Raw genomic sequence first — 23,511 nt, 5'->3', positions numbered from 1 at the left:
GAGATCATTACCTGAGCCAAGGCAGATGCTTAACCGACTGGAGCCACCCAGGAATTTCCCTATACGAATCTTTTTGAGGAAATATGGTTTGAATTTTGCTTGGGAAAATTTTTAAGAGTGGAATTTTTTAGACAAACAGTAAGTGTAAGTTTAACTTTTCAAGAAACTATCAAAAAGCCTTGTAAAGTGGTTGAACTTCTCACCAGCAATGAATGAAGAAGATTTCCAGTTGTTCCATGTCTTCAAAAATACTTGGGATTGTCAGACTTTTTAATTTTAGCAATTCTGTCGGCTATGTTGTGGTATTTCATTGTTTGTTTTACATTTTCCTGAAGATTAATGACATTGAGCATCTTTCCATGAGCTCTTTGGTGATTTATACATATATGTACTTTAGTAAAAAACTTGTTCAAATCTGTTGATGACTTTTCATTATATTGTTTACCTTATTTTGAATTTTAAGAGGCCTTTATATATCTCCTGGATACAAACGTTTTGTTGGTTACACCTATTGAACATATTTTTTCTCAGCTTCCCAGGTCATTTTCTTAACCATATCTCTCACAAAGCAGAAGTTTTTTTATTTTAAATTCATTGTCTATGTAAACTCCACTACTATACTACCTTTATTAGTGCATCTTCAATCTGGAAATCAGGTAATATAATTTCCAACATTTGTGGGTTTTTTTCAAAATTATTGTCTATACTAGGTCCTTCAAATTTCCATATAAATTTGGGGGTAATTTTGTCAAGTTATACAAAGATGCCAGCTAAAATTTTGATTGTGACTGATCTAAATTTATAGATTAATTTGGAGATAATTGATGTCATAACAGTACTGAATTTTCTGATCCAACACCTTGGACTTTCTTATATTTATCTTTACATGTTATCTATACATCTATATTTATCTATCTATGTAAAATACATATAATTTCAATTTACAATTGTTCATCACTACCATATGAGAATACAATTGAGTTTTTTAAAAATATCCATCTATAGCTGCAACCTCACTGAATTAAAGTACTGGTTCCATAGCAGGTTTATTTCAGATCCCTTAGTATTCTCTAAATACATGATCATGTGATTTGCAAATAAAGACTTACATATTGCCTTTTGAACTAGAAACTTGTGAAGGAATTTTCATTGCTGGTGTTGATTTAATTCTAAAATTTCATTAAGACTGCTGCACTACTGACTCATTGGCACTTCGTGGAAGGATCTCGTGTATCTAGGGGCCCCTAACAAGAGGAGCCATCAGCTGCCCTGCGTTTTTCCAAGTTCTAAAAAAAGAAGCTGCCTGTAGAGTCTATATTTATATAATGATTTAACAGAAGAGACGGTTGAGTTTTTCCCCTGGCTATAATTCTAATTTTCAAATTAAAATAACTTTCTGTCTCCTTAACAAAAAAAGTATATTGGGGCGCCTGGGTGACTCAGTCGGTTAAGCATCTGCCTTCCAGGGGCGCCTGGGTGGCTCAGTGGGCTGAGTGTCTGCGTGTCTGTCTTCGGCTCAGATCATGATCTCAGGGTTCGGGATCGAGCCCCGCATGGGGCTCTCTGCTCGGCGGGGAGCCTGCTTCCTCCTCTCTCTCTGCCTGCCTCTCTGCCTGCCTCTCAGCCTACTTGTGATCTCTGTCAAATAAATAAGTAAAAAAAAAAAAAAAAAAAAAAAGCATCTGCCTTCCACACAGGGCATGATAGGGAGTCCTGGGATCAACTGGTCCACCCACTCCTTGCACCGCGGAAAGCCTGCTTCTCTCTCTGCTTGCTCTGCCAGGGTGTGCTCTTGAGAGCGCAGCCTGGTGCTGTTAAAAAGGACCCAGCACAGGCACCTGGGTGGCTCAGTGGGTTAAAGCCTCTGCCTTCCTCTCAGGTCATGATCCCAGGGTTCTGGAATCGAGCCCCACATCGGGCTCTCTGCTCACTGGGGAGCCCGCTTCCTCCTCTCTCTGCCTGCCTTTCTGCCTATTTGCGATCTCTGTCAAATAAACAAAATGTTTATTTAAAAAAAAAAAAAAAAGGACCCAACAACAGAGGGGAGCTGCGTTGGCCAACTGCCTGTGCGCCACCCTGTGGGCAGAAGCCGGCACGGAATGGGGGCGGTGCCACTCGCGGTGACGAAGGCCTCACGTGAGCCGCCAACGCTGACTCGCTCACCTCGCTGTAGCGTCAGAGCCGGCCTTCGCTCGCTCACTTCTCGGTGTCTACACCCGGTGGCCGTGCGGGCGCGCGGGCCAGAAGCGGTCCCCAAGAGTCAGACGCGGAGGGGAAGCAGGTAAGGGACCGGGAGGAGGGGGAGCGTTCCCTGGTCTGGGTGTGGGAGAGCCCACGCGGCCGGCCGAGCCCTGCTGGGGGCCGGCTGCCCCGGAGCGAAGCGGCGCAAAGGACCGCAGCGCTCACGCCGCCCAGCAGCCCACGTTTGGCCGCAGAAAACGGTAGGCCGAAGGTTGGACGCCAGTGAGGCGACGACCCTTCGGAAACACCTGCCTCTTGCACTCCCGCCCCGCCCCCGTCCTTCTTGGTGTGGAAAATGGTGGTCAGCGCTGGGGATGGGACGGCTGGGTGTGGGGGCGAGGCGGCCGTGGCGGGTCCTGGCGGAGCTGGGTAGCTTTGGGTCGGCGGGGAGCGCTCGGCTGCAGCAGCCCCCGCTGTCCCCACCCCGGCCCTCTGCAGGTGTGCAGGTCTAAGTGTCGCGGCGGCGCACTCTCGGCGAGAATCGGGAGGAGGAGGAGACTGCAAGGATAGGCCCAGGTCGGTGCGGGGGACAGTGGGAGCCGGGGGTGGGGGGAACGTGTGGAAAGCCCTGAGACCCCAGATTCCCTCGTGCCCCCTACCCCTCGCCCAGCCCGTCCACCATCTTGATGCCTGCAGAGGCCTGGGCAGGGATTGGCAGGGAAAATGGTGGGCTTCGGGGGGTGGGGAGAGGAGCGACAGGGAGGTGCGAGGGGGAGGGCTCGGACCGGGGCCCCCTAGAGGGCGTAGGAAGCCTCTGATGTGGGAAAATGAAATTTCAAAAAGCCTAAGAGATCCAGGGCTCTGAGTCTTGGAATGTGCGTAGTAGGGCCTCTGTCCTCGGTGCTGATCAGTCCCACTAAGAAAATAATTTCTTCTCTCCTCTTTTGTCTCTCAGGAGCAATGGCGTCCAAAGAGGAACAAGCAGTAAAAAATCTCAATGTGGAGAATGCCAAACAGGAAAATGAAAAAAAGGATGAAAAGGAGCAAGTTGCTAATAAAGGAGAGCCTTTGGCCCTCCCTTTGGAAGCTGGTGAATATTGTATGCCTAGAGTAAATCGTAGGCGGTTCCGTGTTAGGCAGCCCATCCAGCAGTATAGATGGGACATGATTCAGAGGCTTGGAGAACCACAGGGAAGAATGAGAGAGGAGAATATGGAAAGGATTGGAGAGGAGATGAGACAGCTGATGGAAAAGCTGAGGGAAAAGCAGTTCAGTCATAGTCTGCGGGCAGTTAGCACCGACCCTCCTCACCATGACCATCATGATGAGTTTTGCCTTATGCCTTGAATCCTGATGTTTTTCCTGAAATTAATAGGAAGACACACCTTCCTAAAGTTAATGTTCTCAGTGTACCTTTGTTGTCAACCTTTTGGGTTTACATGTTTCTTGTGGGTCTCCTATGACCAACTTCTAACTGAATGTTGTATTTTGACCCAAAATGTAAGATTCTGTCAGCAAGGGAGTTTTACCCTATTGCATGGCAAGATGTTCAGTATATATTGTGAAATTAATAAAGCAGTTTAAAAGACATTCTCTGTATTCTCTTTTAGTTTAGATCTTCTATATTTTATACATGAACACACAGTCGAAGTATATAAAGTAAAAAGTTAAAGTGTTCATCTCTTTATGGTAGAATTATGAATAATTTTTATTTTTTATCTATATTTTCTCATTTCAGAACTAAACACCTATTACCTAGTGAAAGGGCTTGGCCACCTGATAAAAGCAATGTGAGCACTTACCTAAACAGTTCTGACACAATCTGTTTTAGCTTACCTCTGGATCTCATATTTAGAAGTATAAACCTAATAATGATAGGAGACAGATCTCTTTAAGAATCATACTTATATTAAAAAAAAGAATCATACTTATAAAGAAAAATCATACTTATCAGCAAGATGATAATAGCTCCAAGAGCTGCCTTGTATACTTAATGAAGCCGTAAGTTTCTAAGTCCCCACTGGAATGTGCATGACCCAACATTTTAATCCCTTAAGCTATTTGGAAAAGTTTCCAAAGCCAGGTCTTTATGTGATCTAAGGGGTAGGTCCTTCTGTTCCTTTGCTACTGTGCCCCATTTCCATCTTCACCCCTGGGTATTAATGTTCAGGAATCCTCAAGGTGAGAAAGTCTAACTGATTTTTTTCTGGAACACTCAATAAATTGCATCCTCACTCTTACGAAAGTGTGAATAAGTCCCCTCTCCGTTTTTAGCTTCATGAAAAGACCATATCTGTCTAGTCCTCTCTTTCCTTAGATGTGTAGTCCTTTTCTAAGAAACCTCAGTTCAGGGACACCTGGGTGGCTCAGTTGGTTGGACGACTGCCTTCGGCTCAGGTCATGATCCTGGAGTCCTGGGATGGAGTCCCGCATCAGGCTCCCAGCTCCATGGGGGGAGTCTGCTTCTCTCTCTGACCTTCTCCTCGTTCATGCTCTCTCTCACTGTCTCTCTCTCAAGTAAATAAATAAAATCTTTAAAAAAAAAAAAAGAAACCTCAGTTCATTATACTATATTAAAGATGCGTAATGGGACACAGGTCACTTTCAATCTGAGACAATCCTTATCCCAGCCCCCTGAAACCTATGAGTGTAAAGAACTAACTTACATTGAGTTGGATACCAGGAGATTATGTCCATGAATTCAGTGGATAACCAAATGTGGGTAATTATGAGAAGTCCATTGGAGGACTATTGGGTTTAAATGTCCCAGTAGAACTTGAGAAATGAAATTGCCTTGGAGTATGCTATGTAGGTGAAATACATATGTATGAAGACAGTTTTGTATGGGAATAAACTTAGAAGTTAGGATTCTCGGGTGCCTGGGTGGCTCAGCTGGTTAAGTGACTGCCTTTGGCTCAAGTCATGATCCCGGAGTACCAGGATGGAGTCCCACATCAGGCTCCCAGGGAGTCTATTTTTCCCTCTGACCTCCCCCTCCCCCCCTTCTCTGCTCTCTCTCACTTTCTCTCAAATAAGTGAAATGTTTTTTGTTTTTTTTTTTAAGTTAGGATTCTAAAACAGAAGTTGGCAAACCACACAGTCCATGAACCAGATTTGGCCTGTTGCTTATTTTTGTGGCCAATGAGTTAAGATCAAGTTTCACATTTTTTTTAAAGATTTTATTTATTTATTTGACAGAGAGAAATTACAAGTACACTGAGAGGCAGGCAGAGAGAGAGAGAGAGAAGGAAGCAGGCTCCCTGCTGAGCAGAGAGCCCGATGCTGGACTCGATCCCAGGACCCTGAGATCATGACCTGAGCCGAAGGCAGCGGCTTAACCCACTGAGCCACCCAGGCGCCCCAAGTTTCACATTTTTAAATGGTTAAAAAAATCAGGAATATTTTTATATGTAAAAATTACATGAAATCAAATTTTTGGTGTCCATAAATAAAATTTTATTGGAATATAGCCATATGAAAGAATTGATATACTATCTGTGGCTGGTATTGTTCTACAGTAGCAGTGTTGAGTAGTTGCAAAAGAAACAGTATGGCCTGCCTGCAAAGCCTACATACTTATTATCTGGCCTTTACAGAAAAAGTTTTCCAAACCCACTCTGGAATATAACATCACAATAGCAGTTATGAAACCAAAGGTAAAAACAGATTGGCAGGTGAAAATACGTAACACAGCAAACCCCAGACAGGAATCAGATGCCTAAGTAATTCCAAAACTCTCCCTCCTCCAGGTCCTTGAGACACAAGAATATTCATGCAGGACAGAAGTTTATAAAGATAAAGGCCAGAGTTGAAAGGGCAGGAAGACTGATGAACAGAGAAGCTTATTCCCTACCATACTTCCTATACTTGATTGTCAATATTAGCACCAGCTTTCCTGGAATACAGAAGCATTCTGGTTTCACTGACCTAACAATATTCAGCAGTTCCTTGAGGAAAAACTCGAAATTCACATGTGAACTCATGGCGTATTGTCATAGAAGATTAGGTATGCATATACCCCCCAAAATGTACATCTTTCTGTGTAAGGCAAATCCAAGTTGCCTTGTTAACTTTAGAGATCCTAGTCTCTGGGGAGAGCCAGACTGCTATTAACCAGCTTCCCTTGGTTCTTAATAGTGTTTGGGATCTGAAGGGGCATCTGAGGGAGTAGTGTAGTAATGGTCAGGCTCGACATAAAATGTTAGGGCAACAACCAGCAGAAAGTGAGCAAAAGCCCATAAGAGAATACGGTATGAGGTTCCTTCAAGGGAAATAGCCCATAGCTAAGTTTTTAACTGCATTTGCCTATCTATATGATTTCTGTTATGTTATGTGGTAAGCCTTCTTTTCTCCCTGAGTGGCCATTCTCCACTGAAAGATGAGCAAATTATTCCTGTGAATGCCTACAAATTTTAGCAAAGATTAGGGATTCTGCCCTGGTTCTCAAAAAAGAAAGATACTGGGCCATTGGAGTTTTAGCACAGAATGTACATCTAGTAGATATTAGGTGAATGAAAAACTCAACAAAATAAGTATGATTTACTGGTATTCAGCAAATGATAAGTATGCACATCTTTGAATCCTTATGTATTTCTTTTTTTTAAGGTTTATTTATTTATTTATTTGACAGAGAGAGAGAGAGAGAGATCACAAGTAGGCAGAGAGGCAGACAGAGAGAGAGGGGGAAGCAGGCTCCCCGCCGAGCAGAAAGCCCAATGCAGAGCTCTATCCCAGGACCCTGGGACCACAACCCGAGCCAAAGGCAGAGACTTTAACCCACTGAGCCACCCAGGCGCCCCTCCTTATGTATTTCTAACAGAACTGAGATGATAATGCACATAATGTCTCGTGACTTTTGAATAAAAATAATTACCTTTTTTTTTTCTTAAAAGAAGATCAAGTCAATTGAAGGAAATCAGAAAATGAATTTTAAAGGCCACCTTGTGACCAAAGAAAGCAATGCAGTTTGAACTTTCTAGTCAGAGGCAGAGCAGGGAGAATACACAGACACTGGACTCTTCCAGGAAGTCCAGATAACAAAAGAACTTTGGTTGGAGGTGAAATAAAACCTTCATGATTAACTAACATTTAAGACACCAAGCTGCGGGGCACCTGGGTGGTTAAGCGTCTGCCTTCCGCTCAGGTCAGGATGCCAGGGTCCTAGGACTGAGCCAGGAATAGCATATGCTCCCTGCTCAGCGGGGAGCCTGCTTCTCCCTCTCTCCCTCATTCCATTCATTCTCTCTCTCTCTCTCAAATAGATAAATAAAAACCTTTTAAAAAATAAATTAAAAAACCAAGCTACATTTATGCTTCAAATAAAAATAGAATAACAGGGTCTGGATTTAACTGCCTAACCAAAACAATGAAAACCTGCACAAAATACATGAAACAACAGTTCTCAGTTATTTAACCTCAGACAACTGGAGGGGAAGTTCCTTGAGAAGGTAGAAGCAAATAATATGAGCATTCTGATTACCCCCAGCTTACTCCGGATTGGATTTGTTTATAACATACGGAGAAGTAAAATGTATGTCAATAGCACAAAGACCAGAAAGAGGGAATGGAAGTTTTGAAGTTTTGAAGTTCTTATTCTACACATTAATATCATTTGAAGGTAGATTCTGAAATGTTAAAAATGTATATTACAAACCTTTCAATAATCATGAAAAAAGTTGTAGCTAATGAACCAACATATGAGATAAAATGGAATCTTGAAAATAGTCAGTAGAAAATATCAAGGAAGGGATGCCTGGGTGGCTCATTTGGTTAAGAGTCTGCCTTCAGCTCAGGTCATGATCCCAGAGTCCTGGGATCAAGTCTTGTCTCGGGCTCCTTGCTCAGCAGGGAGCCTGCTTCTCCCTCTGCCTGCCACTCCACCTACTTGTGCATTTTCTCTCTTTCTCTGACAAATAAATAAATAGAATCTTTTAAAAAGTTAGAGAAAAAAGAACAAAGAGCAGATGGGACAAATGGAGACAAATAGCAAGATGGTTGATTTAAACCCAAACATATGAATGTCAATAATCACATTAATGTAAATGGTCTAAATACCTCAGTTGCAAAGCAGAGACTGTAAGATAGTATAGAAAGGAAGGCAAATATATGCTGCCTATAAACACCTTATTTTAAATTTAAAGATACAAATTAATTACAAGTAAAGGAATGGAAAATTGTGGATAATCTTAACATCAATCAAAGCTTGAGTGGCTATATTGATATCAGATACAATAAATATCAGAGCTAAGAATAATACCAGGGATATTACAGTCAATACATAATTTTAAGTGGTAAGTTTGTCAAAAGGACATGAGGATCCTAAACATTCACATATTATAGTGCTTTAAAATACAAGGAGCAAAAACTGACAGAATCACAAGGAGAAACAGACAAATCCACAATTATAGTCAGAGATTTCAACACCTTCTCTAAAATTGATAGAACAAGTAGACAATCAGCAAGTACATATAGAACCTGAAGAACACCATGAAACAACTTTTCTAGTTGACTATGGTAGACCTTGCCACCAACAACAGGAGAATGTGCATTTGTTTGGTTTGCACATAGAACATTTACCAAGATAATCCATATTCAAGTTCATAAAATAAGCCTCAGTAACATTAACAGGATTCAAATCATAAAATGTATGTTTCTGGGGAGCCTGTTTTCTGGTTCAGTCCTTAAGTGTCTGCCTTCAGTTCAGGTCATGATCCCAGGGTACTGGAGTTGAGCCACACATTGGGCTCCCTGCTTGGCTGGAAGCCTGCTTCTCCCTCTCCTACTCCCCGTGCTTGTGTTCCCTCTCTTGCTGTGTCCCTCTCTGTCAAATAAATAAATTAAATCTTTCTTTTCTGAGCACAGTGAAATTAAATGAGAAATGAATAACAAAAATATTTGGAAAATCCCAAATATTAAATTAACATCAAACAACGCATGCCTAAATAACCTAAAGAAGAAATCGAAGAGGAAATTATAAGGCACTTTGAACTGAATGAAAATGAAAACTCAACATATGATAATTTGTGAGATGTGGTAAAAGGACCACTCAGGCAAAAATTTAGAGCACTGAACATATAATAATAGAATAGAAGAAAGCTCTATAGCTATTAAATAAATAGAAATTAGAGAGAGAGAGAGAGAGAGTGCGAGCAAGCATGAGCAGTGGGGAGGGGCAGAGGGAGAGGGAAAAGCAGGCTCCCTGCTGAGCAAGGAGCTCAATGTGGGACTTGATCCCAGGACCCTGGGATCATGACCTGAGCCAAAGGCAGATGCTTAACCTATTGAACCACACAGGCACACAATAAATAGAAATTTTTTAAAAAGTTTTTTTTGAGGTATATTTTAATACCCAATGTTATACTAGTTTCAGTTGTACAACATAGTGATTTGACAATTCTGTGTGTTAAGCTAAGCTTATCATGAAAATAAATGAAAATTTTATTTAAAACACCTCCTCCAAGGAAAGCTCTGAGTCAAGATGGCTTAACTGGTAATTCTACCAAACATTTAAAAATTACATAATACCAATTCTATGCAAAATCTTTCAGAAAATTAAAGAAGAAGGAATAGCTCCCAAATCATCTTATGAAGCTAGAATTACCCAGACAATTATATTGCAAGGAAAGATAACCACAAACTGATCTACTTCATGAACATATATGCACAATTTCTTAGTAAATCTTTAGTAGACTCCAATTATATATACAAGATACAATACACCATGACCAGTTAAGTTTTATCCTAAGGATTTGAGGTAGTGTTAATGTTTAAAAATCATTGTAATTCACCACATTAACATAAAAGAGGAAAAACACATGATCATCTCAGTGGCTAATGAAAAAACATTTGCTAAAATTAAAAAAATATATATTACTGACTAAAATATGCAACAACCATGTGTAGAAGAGATGTTCCTCAACCTGATAAGATACATCTACCAAAAAACCCATACATAATGATGTGTATGTTACATAAAGACTAAATGTTTCCCTCCTAAGATGGAAAACAAGGCAAAATAGACATGTTCACAAATTAGATTCAATGTTGTATTAGAAGTTCTAGCCAGCACAATAAGAAAAATAAGTAAGTCATACAGATTGCAAAGGAAGAAATAGAACATATTCACAGAAAGCCATAATCTATATAGAATTTTTTTTTGTAATATACAAAAAAGCTACTAGAGCTGCTGGCTCAGTTGGGGGGGCGTGCAACCCTTGGTCTTGGGGTTGTGAGTTCAAGATCCACGATGCTTATAGAGATTACTTAAAAATAAAACCTTAAAAAAGAAAAAGCTACCAGAGCTAATAAATGAGTTCAGAAAGGTTGCAGGGTACAAGATTGAAATATAAATTCAGTTGTATTTCTAATTTTCTGAGACTTCCATAAAAAATTACTGTAAACTTGGTGGTTTAAAAAAAAAAAAAAGAAATGTATTGCCTTGTAGTTTTATAGGCCAGAAGTACAAATCAAGTTATCAGCAGTGCTATGCTCTCTCTGCAGTCTCTAGAAAGGAATCCTTCCTTATTTATTCCAGCTTCTAGTGGCCCTAGGCATTCCTTGGCTTGTGACAACATAACTCCAATTTCTGCTTCTGTTCTGTGTCTACGCGTTCTCTGTCTCTTCTAAGGATACATCCATTAGGTTTAGGACCTACTCTAAGCCAATATGACCTCTCTCAATTCTTTTTTTTTTTAAGATTTTATTTTTAAGTAATCTCCATAGCCAAGATGGGTCTTGAACTCACAACCCCGAAATCAAGAGTTGCATGCTCTACTGACTGAGCCAACCAGGCGCCCCTCATCTCAATTCTTAATAAATTACATCTGCAAAGACCTTATTTACAAATAAGGTCATGTTCTGAAGTGCTAGGTGGACATGAATTTGGAGGGAAATCATTCAGTCCTCTACAAGCAATGAACAATCAAATTAAATTCTGAAACAATATCATTTACAATAGCATCAGAAATATGAAATCCTTAGGGATAGATTTGGCAAAAGATACTCAAGACCTGCACATTGAAAACTATAAAACAATGACGACATACATTGAACCCACCAAACTCAGAAAAAGAGATCAAATTTGTGTTTACCAGACATGGGGGAATGGAAGAAAAGTGGTCAAAAAGTACAAACTCCCAGCTGTAAAATAAATAAGTCATGGGCATGTAATGTAAAGCATGATAACTATAGTTAACACTGCTGTATGATTTATAGGAAAGTTGTTAAAAGAGTAGTAGATCCTAAGAGTTCTCATCACAAGGAGAAATTCTTTTCTTTTCTTTTTATTGTACCTTTATGATATGATGAATGTTAAGTAAACTTACTGTGGTAATCACTGCATAATATATGTAAATAAAACCATCATATTTCTTGATAAAACTGGGGGGCAGGGAATGGAAACAACACAAGTGTCCATTTACATATGAATAGATAGACAATGTAGAGTATATATATATAAAAAATGGAACATTATTCAGCCTTAAAAATAAATGAATTTCTGACACATGCTACAATACAGATGAACCTTGAAGACATTATGCTAAGTGAAATTAACCAGACAGAAAATGATTTGTGATTTAATTTCTGCAAAATACCTAGAGTAGTCAAACTCTTGGGGACAGAATGTAGAATGGGGTTTGCCAGGGGGTATAGGGAGTAGGGCAAGAGGAGTTAGTTTAATGGGTATAAAATTTCAGTTTGGGAAAATGGAGGAAGCTCTGTAGATGGATGGTGCTGATGGTTGCACAACAATGTGAGTGTACTTAATACCACTGACACGTATACTAAAATATGGTTAAGAGGGAAAATTTTGTTATGATAACTTACCGTTATCTAAAAAAATTTGTGGGGCGCCTGGGTGGTTCAGTGGTTTAAGTCTCTGTCTTTGGCTCTGGTCATGATCCCAGGGTCCTGGGATCGAGCCCCACATTGGGCTCTTTGCTCGGTGGGGACCCTGCTTCCTCCTCTCTCTCTGCCTGCTTCTCTGCCTACTTGTGATCTCTGTCTGTCAAATAAATAAATAAAATCTTAAAAAAAAACCTTATAAAAAATTTGCAAGTCAGTCTTCCAAGCCCATCATTGCCTTCAAAGTCTTCGAACATCTCAGCCACGAAAACATGACTCACATCAACCTGAGTAGGTGTCTACTTAGAAAGGACATCCTAATCCCACATCCTAGATGACATCACCTCAACCAAGAAGCTTGTTACTAGAAGGATGTTGCTTCAGGTGACTTTGTCTCAGTCCATTATCTCACCATTGGAGATGACTTTGCTTTCTACACAAAGGAAGACTTCACCCCAGACACTGAGACTATCATCTCAACAGCGCCTATATGCTGCCTTTCCAAAGATAATGACAAATTGAACACAATATATTGATTGCTTTTCTTCTTTTGATATTTGGGATTCTATTACATTTCTTGAGGTCATTGTTTCCTTAGCCCATGAATCTAGTGTATGTTTTGCTCTCTGCCAAAAGGTATACTATATACCTCTACACTCCATGTCTAAAGGAAAATCTTGTAGAGATTACTACTATTAATGTCATTCTAAAAATTAATGGAGATTATTGCTTTCCTTAGGAGGCAACTACCTCCTAGACCACTCCTTAATTAACCTGGTTATGGATGGCCTATAAGGACTTCTTATTCTTCTACTTGTTACTTTCATAATAAAATGTCCTTTTTACTCTCATAATAAAATGTCTTCTATGCCTTTAGGGCAACTATGTCCTACTCTATGTAAGTCTTTTCTACTGATTGAGTCACTCAAATATCCTATCTTTTTTTCAAAGGTACCACTTAGAGTCAATTTTGAGGCCTTGGGTAGAGGCCGGTTACTTGCCCTTCTTGAGCAGCTGATGAAAGTACATACTCCAGCCACTTCCCATATCATATGCATTCACACTCTGGGACATTATGTACCAGCCCTCTTTGCCCAGGGACCAGGTACCAGACAACTAAGGACAGCCTCTATGCCCTGGAGCCTGAGAAATTATTCAAATTAACCAATCCTCATAGATTCAGAAAAAATCTAGCTAACCCCACCGCACTAGTAATTCATAACCTGCTCTTAGATATCCAACTTTCTGTTATCCAGGCATAACCTGTGTGGCTCTGCCTGGCAATCTTCTCTCTTTTGGAGCTATAAGTAACAAAAAGTTCTGCCTTATATCTCTTTTTTGTGACAGTGTGTTGTGTTCTGCTGTCAAAAGAACCTTTAGGTTTTATAAAGCCATTTACAAAAAGAAACTCATGTCATATATAAAAATTAACTCAAAATGATCAAAGACCTAAATATTTGAGTCAAAACTTTAAAATTCTTAGAAGAAAACAAAAGGGTAAATCTTCATGTTTTTGGATTTGGTAATGGACTTTTAGATATGAAACCAAAAGGAAGAACAACAAAAAGAAAAGTATATAAATTGGATTTCATAAAAATTAAGAACTTCTGTGAATAAAAAGATGTTATCAAGAAAGTAAAAAGGCAATCTGCAGAATGGAATTAAATATTTGCAAATCATATATTTGGAAAGGGGCTGTATCCAGAATACATGAAAAACTCTTAAAATTCTTAAAAACACAAAAATGACAAACAACTTAATATTAAAAAATGGGCCAAGGTCTTGAATAGATGTTTCTCCAAAGAAGGTATATAAATATCCAATAAATACATAGAAAGATGTTCAATATCATTAGTCATTAGGAAAATGTAAAAATTGAAAAAATGAAATATTAACAATTGTTTTTGAGATTGTGGATCAATTAGAGCCCTCATGCATTGCTGGTAGGAGTGCAAAATGTTGCAGCCACTGTGGAACAGGTTGTCATTTCCTTGAAAAAGTTATACATAGAATTAGCACATGACCCAGCAATTCCAGTCTTTGATATATACTCAAAAGAAATAAAAATACATCCATACAAAAAAAACTTAAACAACCCAAATATCCGTCAACATTTGAATGGATAAATAAAATACAATATAGGCATATAATGAAATATTATTCTGCTATAAAAAGGAAGAAATACTGTACATGAGACAACGTGAATGAACCTTGAAAACATTATGCTAAGTGAAAGAAGCCAGACATGGAAGGTCACATATTGCATGATTCTGTTTATACAGAAGGGAAAAATTGGGGAGTGACTATTTAATGGGTAACGGGTCTCCTTCAGAGTTAATGAAAATATTTTGGAACTAGATAGAAGAGATGGTTTCACAACATTGTGAATGTGCTGTATTTCACTGTATGTACACTTTAAAATGGCTAATTTTTATGTTATATTACTTTGTTCTAAAAACATAGTCTTATTTGAAAAAAAATTATATAAGTATATTCTCTAAGCTAGTTGGCCTTCACATTTTTTATATCGCATACCCCTCTGAGCATCTAATGATGCTAATGGATCTGATCCTAGGCAAATGCATACAACCAGCAAAAATGTACATATCTTATCTCTCTCCCAACCACACACACATGCACCTCATTTTGAATATAATTGCAGGGGATTCAGAGGTTTCTCTAGTTAAGAATCCTGGAACCCAAGGAGTAAGTGCTCTCCTTTTAACAGAGCTCACCTGCTATTTGTTTCTTCCTTTCTCTATTTCACTCCCAAGTAGCTTCTTCTCCATCTCCTCTTTTTTCTCTACCTATAGCTTCTGCTTCTTCATGATGTCAATCTGCTCATGTGTCAGACTTTCTCAGGTTCTTAGGGTACAGATCTTTTCATAAGGGTACAGACTCCACTATCTTCTAAACACATGCAACCTTGCATATCATTTCAGGTGGTCCACAGACTCCCTCAGTTGAGAACACCTGGTCTGGGTCAATCGGTACTGTTAGACTTTTCACAGACACTGAAACAAACATGACTCAGAGGGCCCAAGGCTGGGGATGGACTGAGCGGCAGCAACCCTGCAGCGTGGCTAGGCTCCTCCTAGGTGCCCTGTAGGTGAAGATACTGAAGCTGAGAAATCCCTCAAGCTGCACCTCCTAGGTCAAGTGGTAGGCAGCAGACAGGTCAGAGAACCTTCCCTGGGCACTGTGAAGAAGGGCAGAGAGCAGCCAAGCATGGAGGCTCTCCCCTTGGCCATTACTTCTCTGGGCTTTATGGAAACCCTCTGCTGCAGGGGTCTGGAAGGGATCTGTTCTGGTTTCCAGTTGTCAGGACAGAATTCCATCTCTGTTGGGGTTGATTTACCTCTGTGGGAATTTGGGGGAGGGAGGGAAGGAGCCATTTATTTACTCTGACCTCCCTCTATAACCCCTCCCTAACAGTCTCCATTTTTCTACCACTGGGCAATGGCAGAGAAAGTTTACTTTCAAAAGGTTTCTATGTTTCTGAATCCTCCTCCCAAATTTCTGTCTCACTTGTTCTTGCATAAAAATGAGGGAAGTTTAGGACAGTGATGTTCAGAAGCCAGATCCTTCTGTGCTCGATTATCTGCCTCCCAAGTCTCCCACTCCCGGGTGTCCAGATAGCACAAAGCCCATCACTTCTCTGATAATGGTGAGGATAGAGTCAGGGGACAGGGCATAAATGTCACCTTGATCATCTCTCCATGTGTGTTCTTGAGTGAGCAAGAGTCAGGTGCCTGAATGCAAAGGATGAGAGGCTCTGGAAGGTGAGAAGCGGACTGGAAATTGCATATTCCTCCCCTCTTGAAAGAAAATCAGACCACATCTGCATCCCTCTGATCCTTTGCTGCCTTTGCCCAACAGCTAAATCTCTGAATGAAAATAACCATGGGCCAAATTTTCAAGACCCATACTGTGTCAGCCATCTTATTCCAGAAAGTCTACTTAACACTCAGTGATTGTTTGGGTACAATAAATACATGCATTGTTAGTAGAACATGACAGAACTACTTATTTATGAAAATTTAAAAAAATATTTTGTGTGTTCCTAATTGAATCCATTTTTCCATATAGTAAATATTAATGCAGTGAACTTAATTTTGGAATCTTGTTGGGGGCTTTTCTATCATAAACACATCCTTTGCCCCAAATGAAAATAGCTCTATTTAATTTTTTGCTTATAAGAATAACCCATGCTGAAGGGAGTAAATTAAGTAAAACTGAAAAAAAAATATTTAGAAACAAAATCTCCATTTCAACTATCTGCTTCCCTGCCTGACAATCCACCGTGTATCTATTATAGAAGGTCTGGAGGAGAAGAGAAATGAGCATCAGTGGTTGAGTGGAGAAGTAGATTGAGGGGGTAGGTGCTTTGAGATCAAAGGAGAGAAAGAAAAAATTCCTGAGAGATGTACCAATTGCTAGTTGCCCTAGGAGATGTAGCCCTTTCCTGATAAGATAGAACAAACACATACCATAGGGAGAAGGGGCCACATTTGACCTTTGGGATTAGCAAAGACAGGGAAAAAAAAAAAAAAAGGCGGTGAGAGGAGGGGACTTCAGCGCCCCGAGGCGGGAGCCAGCTAATGAGGGGAAGAAGTGGGCTGGCTCCTGACGCACTTTCTGCTGGTGGGAGGGGAACTAGGGACCCGAGCCCACTGGTGACGTTTCTTTCACGTGATCAGAAGCCGACGTGTGCAGAAGTCCCTCTCCTCCAGGTACCAGCTCCCTATTTTTGTGTAGAGCTTGCAGACTGAGGGACAGAGCGGCAACTGCCCTAAAGCCCTGCAGGTAGGTACAAGCTGGAGGAGAAGAGGGAGGGCGCTGGCATAGGGGTGGTAATTGATAGAGGCTACAAGGGATCCGGTATACTTTCCAGATGCCACCCCCTCCCACCCCCTCCCACCCCCATTCATTCTGGCGCAGGAAATTGTATGAGTGTTGGAGGACAGGTCTGGGTACCATCTCTTATTTCCCTGGGTAAGTGTGGGCTTATGGCAGAAAGAAATGGGAGGAGTTATCTCTCAGGAATGGCCACAAACCCACGGGCACCTGCGAACCCCTGGGGTGGGGGATGGGGTGGCAGAGGGCAAAGACCCGAGCGGGGCCAGGATTGTATTCTCTCTACACCTTCCTTCCCCAATGTCCATTTGTTTGGTTCAAGAAACGGCGGGCTTGGCGGGAGGAGATGGAGAGGGACCAGGGGTTGAGAATGGGACCCGTTGGGATCTCCTAAGAGGTAGGCTATCCAGCTATGTCTGGTGGAGAGGGCCGGGAGAGGGGGATGGCCTTAGTGAGGATATGGCCTGATCTCTGCAGGGCAGCGGGAGAGGGCACAGCCTGTGAACCCGTTGTGGGGAGGGCCTGCGCTCTCTGGATCTCTTCACCTTCCGTCCATTTTGGAGCCGGAAATGGTGGGCTGCAAGTGGGGGGGAGAGGGGGAGGAGGTGCTGCAAAGGAAGGGGACAGAGGTTCAGTCTGAAGACCAGCTCCCTTTTGCGGAGGAGTGTCTTCTAAACTGGGGAGGACTGAGAGGAGATACCATAAGCCAAAATTTTTACTGAATTTGGAAATAATTTGTCTCTTGCATTGTAGGAAAACGTGGTATTTCTGTGTATGTGGAGAGGCAAGGGGTGTCATGAATGCTCTGGACATTTCTGCCCTGCCCCGGTGACTCTGTCCTCACCGTTATCAGAGAAGTGATGGGCTTTGTTCTATCTGGACACCCGGGAGTGGGAGGCTTGGGAGGCAGATAACTGAGTACAGAAGGATCTGGTTTCTGAACATCACTGTCCTGAACCTCCCTCATTTTTATGCAAGAACAAGTGAGACAGGAATTTGGGAGGAGGATTCAGAAACATAGAAACCTTTTGAAAGTAAACTTTCTCTGCCATTGCTCAGTGGTAGAAAAATGGAGACTGTTAGGGAGGGGTTATAGAAGGAGGATCAGAGAAGCAAGGGAAAGGGCAAGGGGTTGGCAGTATTTGGGGAAGTTTTGACAACCATAGTGTGACAAGGATCAGTCTCCCAGTTGCCAGTCATTCACTCCTCAACCCTTCATTCACCCTGCCTCCTGTCTCTCCACAGGTCTTCAGGTCTGTGGTTGTAGGCACCAACCCAGACAAGAGAAGAAAAGACCTGCAGGACCAGTGCAGGTCAGTGGGCAAAAGTAACTATCCCAGGACCCCTGGGAGTAAGGGGGACTTAAGCTTGACCAGAAGCTGAGGAGGCCACTATCTGCCAGCCCTCCTCCAAGCCACCCTACTGCAGTCTCAGAGATTGCAGTCTCAGTCCTCTGTCAGGACTCTAAGGGAAGAAACATGGTGCTTTATGGCTGGTGAGGACCTAGGGGAGAACAAGGAAGTGAGAGACAAATGAGAGACAAGAAGCATGACATCTGTGCAGCCCCTTGAAGATATTAGAGTAGCCCTGAAATCTGAGAAGTGGCCATTATTCTATTGGGTCTGCAGTTCTAAAAGACTTAAAACTGCAGGCAAGGGAAAAACAAAACCAGCCAGGATTCCTGCAGGTCAGTGTAAGTTGGGATGACCTAGTTAAAATTGTCACTGGCATAGCTAACACCAGAGCAAAGTTCAGGGACAAAACTGCTCTTACACACTTCGTGGCACACCTCAGTTAAATGCAGAAAGAAGCACTTGTGGAAGTTTGTGTAAGGCTGTATCACATAAACATGTGTGAAGTGCTAAGGAAAGAAAAAAAATGTCTGGGTAGGAGGGCATCTGTCATTTGGGATAGGGAGAGCAAAACCCTAAATCATAAAAGGCAATTATTTTCAAGCATTGTTTTCCCCAATCTGAGTCCTCCTTTTTGTCTCCTAGGACAGGCAAAGAAGAGAGAATCACAACATGGAAAAGATCTACGAAGAAAACAAAGGACAGCCAGAAAACGAAGGAACTCTAGAAAATGAGGGAAAGCCAGAAGATGAAGTTGATACAGAAAATGAAGGAAAATCAGATGAAGAAGAAAAGCTGGAAGTGGAGGAGAAGCCAGGGCATGAGGGAAAGCTCCAGAATGAGGGGCAGCCAGATGACAAAGGGCAACCAGAAGATGAGGGAAAGGAAGAAAATCAGGGCAAGTCCAAAGATGAGGGAAAACCACACGGTGAGGGCAAGCCAGAATCCCTGGCAAAGTCTGAGGGTGAGCCTCGGGCTGCAGAAAAGCGCCCAGCTGAAGATTATGTGCCCAGGAAAGCAAAAAGAAAAACGGACAGGGGGACAGATGATTCCCCCAAGGACTATCAGGAGGACTTACAGGAAAGGCACTTGGGCAGTGAGGAGATGATGAGAGAATGTGGAGATATGTCAAGGGCTCAGGAAGAGCTAAGAAAAAAACAGAAAATGGGTGGTTTTCACTGGATGCAAAGAGATGTTCAGGATCCGTTTGCCCCAAGGGGGCAGCGGGGTGTCAGGGGAGTGAGGGGCGGAGGTAGGGGCCAGAAGGACTTAGAAGATGTTCCATATCTTTAATGCCTTTGGCCTTTAATTCTGATCTCTCTTATGGGAATATTGCCGACCTTGCTTTCCCTGGCAGGCAGTTGCCGGGCTATGTGCTTTAACCTTATGCTGATCTGTTGCTTTAGGTGTCACTCTCCGTTACCAGCAGCCTTTTGACCCAACTGCAGCACTCTGTCTTTCAGTAGGGGACTTTCACCCATGTGCATGGAAGAGAGATATTCATGATACATTGCAAAATATTAATAAAAAAAGTTTTCAGAACTACATGTATGGTATCAGCTCATTTTTGAAAAAAAATGCAGTTACAAAAATACATCCATGAGTAGGGAAAACTATGAAATTGAGTAAGTCCAAAGGGAAATAGTGGTTTTCTCTGTGTGGTGGCAATGGAAGAGATTATCTTCTCTTGTCTGTTTTTTTCCTTAAAAAAATAGATGACTTTTGTCATAAAATAAATAATAAATATTTTAAAAATGAGAAAATACATACCATGCAATCAAAATTACTGTTCAGTAACTTTATGAGGGCAGGGAGACACTTAAAATTCCTGTTGTCAGGATGTGAAGTGATGAATAAAACTTATATTACCTCTGGCACTCGAGACTGGAGGAATCAACCTGACAGTGATTACAGATCCATTGCTGAAACAGTCTTACCATCTGTGAAATGGGGATAAAACTTCTCTTCCAGGGCTAATGGAGAAGATCAGATGAGGTAATGAGTTTGAGCAGTACTGTGCTGACTCCTACCCTCTGCTCTGCACTAGCAGAACCAGTACTCTGTCAGATGTTGGGGGCAGGGCTGAAGGAAGTCTCTCTTGTGTCCAGGAATAAGTCCTGGAAGCTATTAGGTGGGTGCCACTTTATATTGGGGAATACTATGTCTGATGTCCACTGTGCATCTTATGGGTTCTGCATCCCGCTAAGGGACCCATGGCTGCTGGTGAGCTAGAATCCTCAAGGTAACAAAACTCTTGATTTCCCTAGAGTCTCCGCTGAGTTGATTCCCCTCTACATTCCATGCTGAACTGTGGAGATGATGCCTCTTCTCATGTTATACTGTAGTTTTATTAATCCTGACGAGATGTGGAAAAATGCTTTGTAGAACCTTAGGTAATATATTTTTCAGACATTATAATTACCCCATTAGACTTGCTGTTTTCAAAGTAGAGAATTTATCTCATTGATTTCGGTCCCCACAATATATAACAGAAGTTTCCAAAACACAACATATTAATTACCAAGTCAGAAGGTCTCAAATCTTGATCCAGTTCTGTCCTTGATTGAATATGCAGCTCTGAGCACATCCATTCATTCTTTGGAAACCAAGGCTTGCCACTCCAAAAGGAACACAACAGGAGATGGCTTATAGGACAATTCATTGCTCATGATTTCAACATTGCATATGGTAGTGTTTCTCCAAGTTTGCTAGCTGCCCGAAGATCACCTGAATTAAAATCACCTGGCTATCTTGTCAAAAATTCAGAATCCCTGTTCCCACCTCAGACCCAATACATCAGAATCTCTTTTGACTTGTCCTCGCAATGTCTGTGTGTGTGTCCTTTGTTTTTAGTTCATTTTTATTTTTATCAAATAGGATACCTGTAAAAAAATGTAAAATCCAATAGTGCAAAATAATTTATTATTAAAAATTTCAGTCTGTCTTGCCATTCCACATTCTCATTCTCCAGAGTCAACTACCATAAATATTTTTGGTTTCTTCTAGTATTTACTTCCATATTTCTGAACAATATGCTTATGTTGCTATTTCTTTTTTTAAAAACGGCTTGATTGAAATGTAACTCATATACAACAAAACTCACCCTTTTAAAGATTTTTTATTTATTTGACAAAGAGAGAGAGACAGTGACAGAGGGAACACAAGCAGAGGGAGTAGGAGAAGAAGAAGCAGGCTTCCTACAGAGCAGGGAACCTGACAAGGGCTTGATACCAGGATTCTGAGATCATGACCTGAGCTGAAGGCAGACGCTCAATGATTGAGCCACCCAGGTGCCCCCAAACTCACCCTTTTAAAGTATACAATTTAATAGTTTTTTAAGTATGACAGAGCTCTGAAACCATCATCATTATATAGTTCTAGGATATTTTCATCACCCTAAAAAGAAACCTCACACTCAGTAGCATATAATGGTGTTCTCATTTTCTTCCCCCTCCACCCCCGGGCACCTAACAAACACCGATCTACTTTGCCTCTACAGATTTGTGTATTCTAGACATTTCATATGTATATATATATGGAATCATACAATATACAACCTTTAGGTAGCATAAAGTTTTCAAGGCTCATCCACATTGCAGTATATATCAGTACTAAAATTTCCTGTACATATTTTCTTCCCTTTTAAAATAAACTTTATTGAGAAGACAAAGTATAATATTTACAAGTACAAAATGATGCTTCTGCCTTAGTTTATTATGTAGATAACCTTAGTACATGGTAATGATTATGTCCAAAGTTGCTTTAACTTCATCTATATACTTTGAATCCTTTTATGAAGAGATACTCTAAATTTAATGTACATGTTTTTGTATGTTTTAAAGTAAGCACAGGTGTGTAGTATTTGACACACTATTCATTTCTGCTGGAAGAAGCAAATGTATTTTTAAATTGTTTTTTTAAATTAAAACTTTTTCCAGTTTTATTGAAATATAATTTACATATATTACTATATAAGTTTAAAGGGTACAGCATATGGGTTGATATATGAAACATATACATTGTACAATAAAATATATGTATAGTAAAACACTTATTACAATAAATATAGTTAATACCCATCATCGCATATAGATACAATAAAAATAAAAGGCAAAAAAATTTCTCCTTGTGATGAGAACTATCAGAATTTACTCTCTTAACTTTGATATATATTGTACAGCAGTGTCAACTTTTTGCATTTATTTATTTTTTTAAAGATTTTGTTTATTTATTTCACAGACAGAGATCACAGGTAGGCAGAGTGGCAGGCAGAGAGAGCGGGGGAAGCAGGCTCGGCGCCGAACAGAGAGCCCAATGTAGGGCTCGATCCCAGGACCCTAGGATCATGACCTGAGCCAAAGCAGAGGCTTTAACCCACTGAGCCACCCAGGCGCCCCAAATTTTTGGATTTAAATATGTGTTTTATTTCCATCAGTATATACCTAGAGGTGGAAATGCTGTCATAAGTTAACTTCATGTTTAGCTTTTTAAAAAAAAATTATTTATTTTTTAATTTATTTTCAGTGTTCCAGAATTCATTGTTTATGCACCAGACCCAGTGCTCCATGCAGTACGATGTTCAACTTTTTGAAGAACTGCCATACTGTTTTCCAAAGCCACTGTGGCATTTGAGAATCCCATCCACAGTGTACAAGTGTTCCAACTTCCCACATCCTTGCTAACACTTGTTACAGTCTATATTTTTAAATTTATTTTTTATTTATTTTCAGCATAACAGTATTCATTATTTTTGCACCACATCCAGTGCTCCGTGCAATCCGTGCCCTCTATAATACCCTTCACCTGGTACCCCGACCTCCCACCCACCACCCCTTCAAAACCCTCAGATTGATTTTCAGGGTCCATAGTCTCTCATGGTTCACTTCCCCTTCCAATTTCCCCCAACTCCCTTCTCCTCTCTGTCTCGCCATGTCCTCCATGCTATTTGTTATGCTCCACAAATAAGTGAAACCATATGATAATTAACTCTCTCTGCTTGACTTACTTCACTCAGCATAATCTCTTCCAGTCCTGTCCATGGTGCTACAAAAGTTGGGTATTCATCCTTTCTGATGAAGGCATAATACATGTATATATACCACATCTTCCTTATCCATTCATCCGTTGAAGGGCATCTTGGTTCTTTCCACAGTTTGGCGACCGTGGCCATTGCTGCTATAAACATTGGGGTACAGATGGCCCTTCTTTTCACGACATCTGTATCTTTGCGATAAATACCCAGTAGTGCAACGGCAGGGTCATAGGGAAGTTCTATTTT

General features: G+C 40.9%; 2 protein-coding genes across 5 annotated transcripts; both read left to right on the top strand.

Annotated features, from left to right (window-relative positions):
- Positions 1-2,135: 2,135 nt before the first annotated feature.
- On the top strand, positions 2,136-3,771 carry LOC132007878 (protein BEX1). The gene is made up of 3 exons (XM_059386362.1): positions 2,136-2,281; positions 2,680-2,757; positions 3,137-3,771. The coding sequence occupies exon 3, from the start codon at positions 3,142-3,144 to the stop codon at positions 3,526-3,528; it is 387 nt and encodes a 128-aa protein (XP_059242345.1). The 5' UTR covers positions 2,136-2,281; positions 2,680-2,757; positions 3,137-3,141; the 3' UTR covers positions 3,529-3,771.
- A 12,880-nt stretch (positions 3,772-16,651) lies between these two features.
- TCEAL5 (transcription elongation factor A like 5) lies at positions 16,652-19,780 on the top strand. 4 transcript variants are annotated; one of them, XM_059384734.1, is made up of 3 exons: positions 16,652-16,830; positions 18,127-18,194; positions 18,879-19,780. In XM_059384734.1, the coding sequence occupies exon 3, from the start codon at positions 18,906-18,908 to the stop codon at positions 19,524-19,526; it is 621 nt and encodes a 206-aa protein (XP_059240717.1). In that variant the 5' UTR covers positions 16,652-16,830; positions 18,127-18,194; positions 18,879-18,905; the 3' UTR covers positions 19,527-19,780. The 4 variants fall into 4 exon arrangements, with proteins under 4 accessions (XP_059240717.1, XP_059240718.1, XP_059240716.1 ...); XM_059384735.1 differs by having other exon boundaries at positions 16,654-16,757; XM_059384733.1 differs by lacking the exon at positions 16,652-16,830 and adding an exon at positions 17,195-17,278.
- Positions 19,781-23,511: the final 3,731 nt, after the last annotated feature.

The sequence above is a fragment of the Mustela nigripes genome, chromosome X (assembly GCF_022355385.1).
Source record: "Mustela nigripes isolate SB6536 chromosome X, MUSNIG.SB6536, whole genome shotgun sequence".
NCBI lineage: Eukaryota > Metazoa > Chordata > Mammalia > Carnivora > Mustelidae > Mustela > Mustela nigripes.
This window is presented reverse-complemented; position numbering and strand designations above follow the sequence as displayed.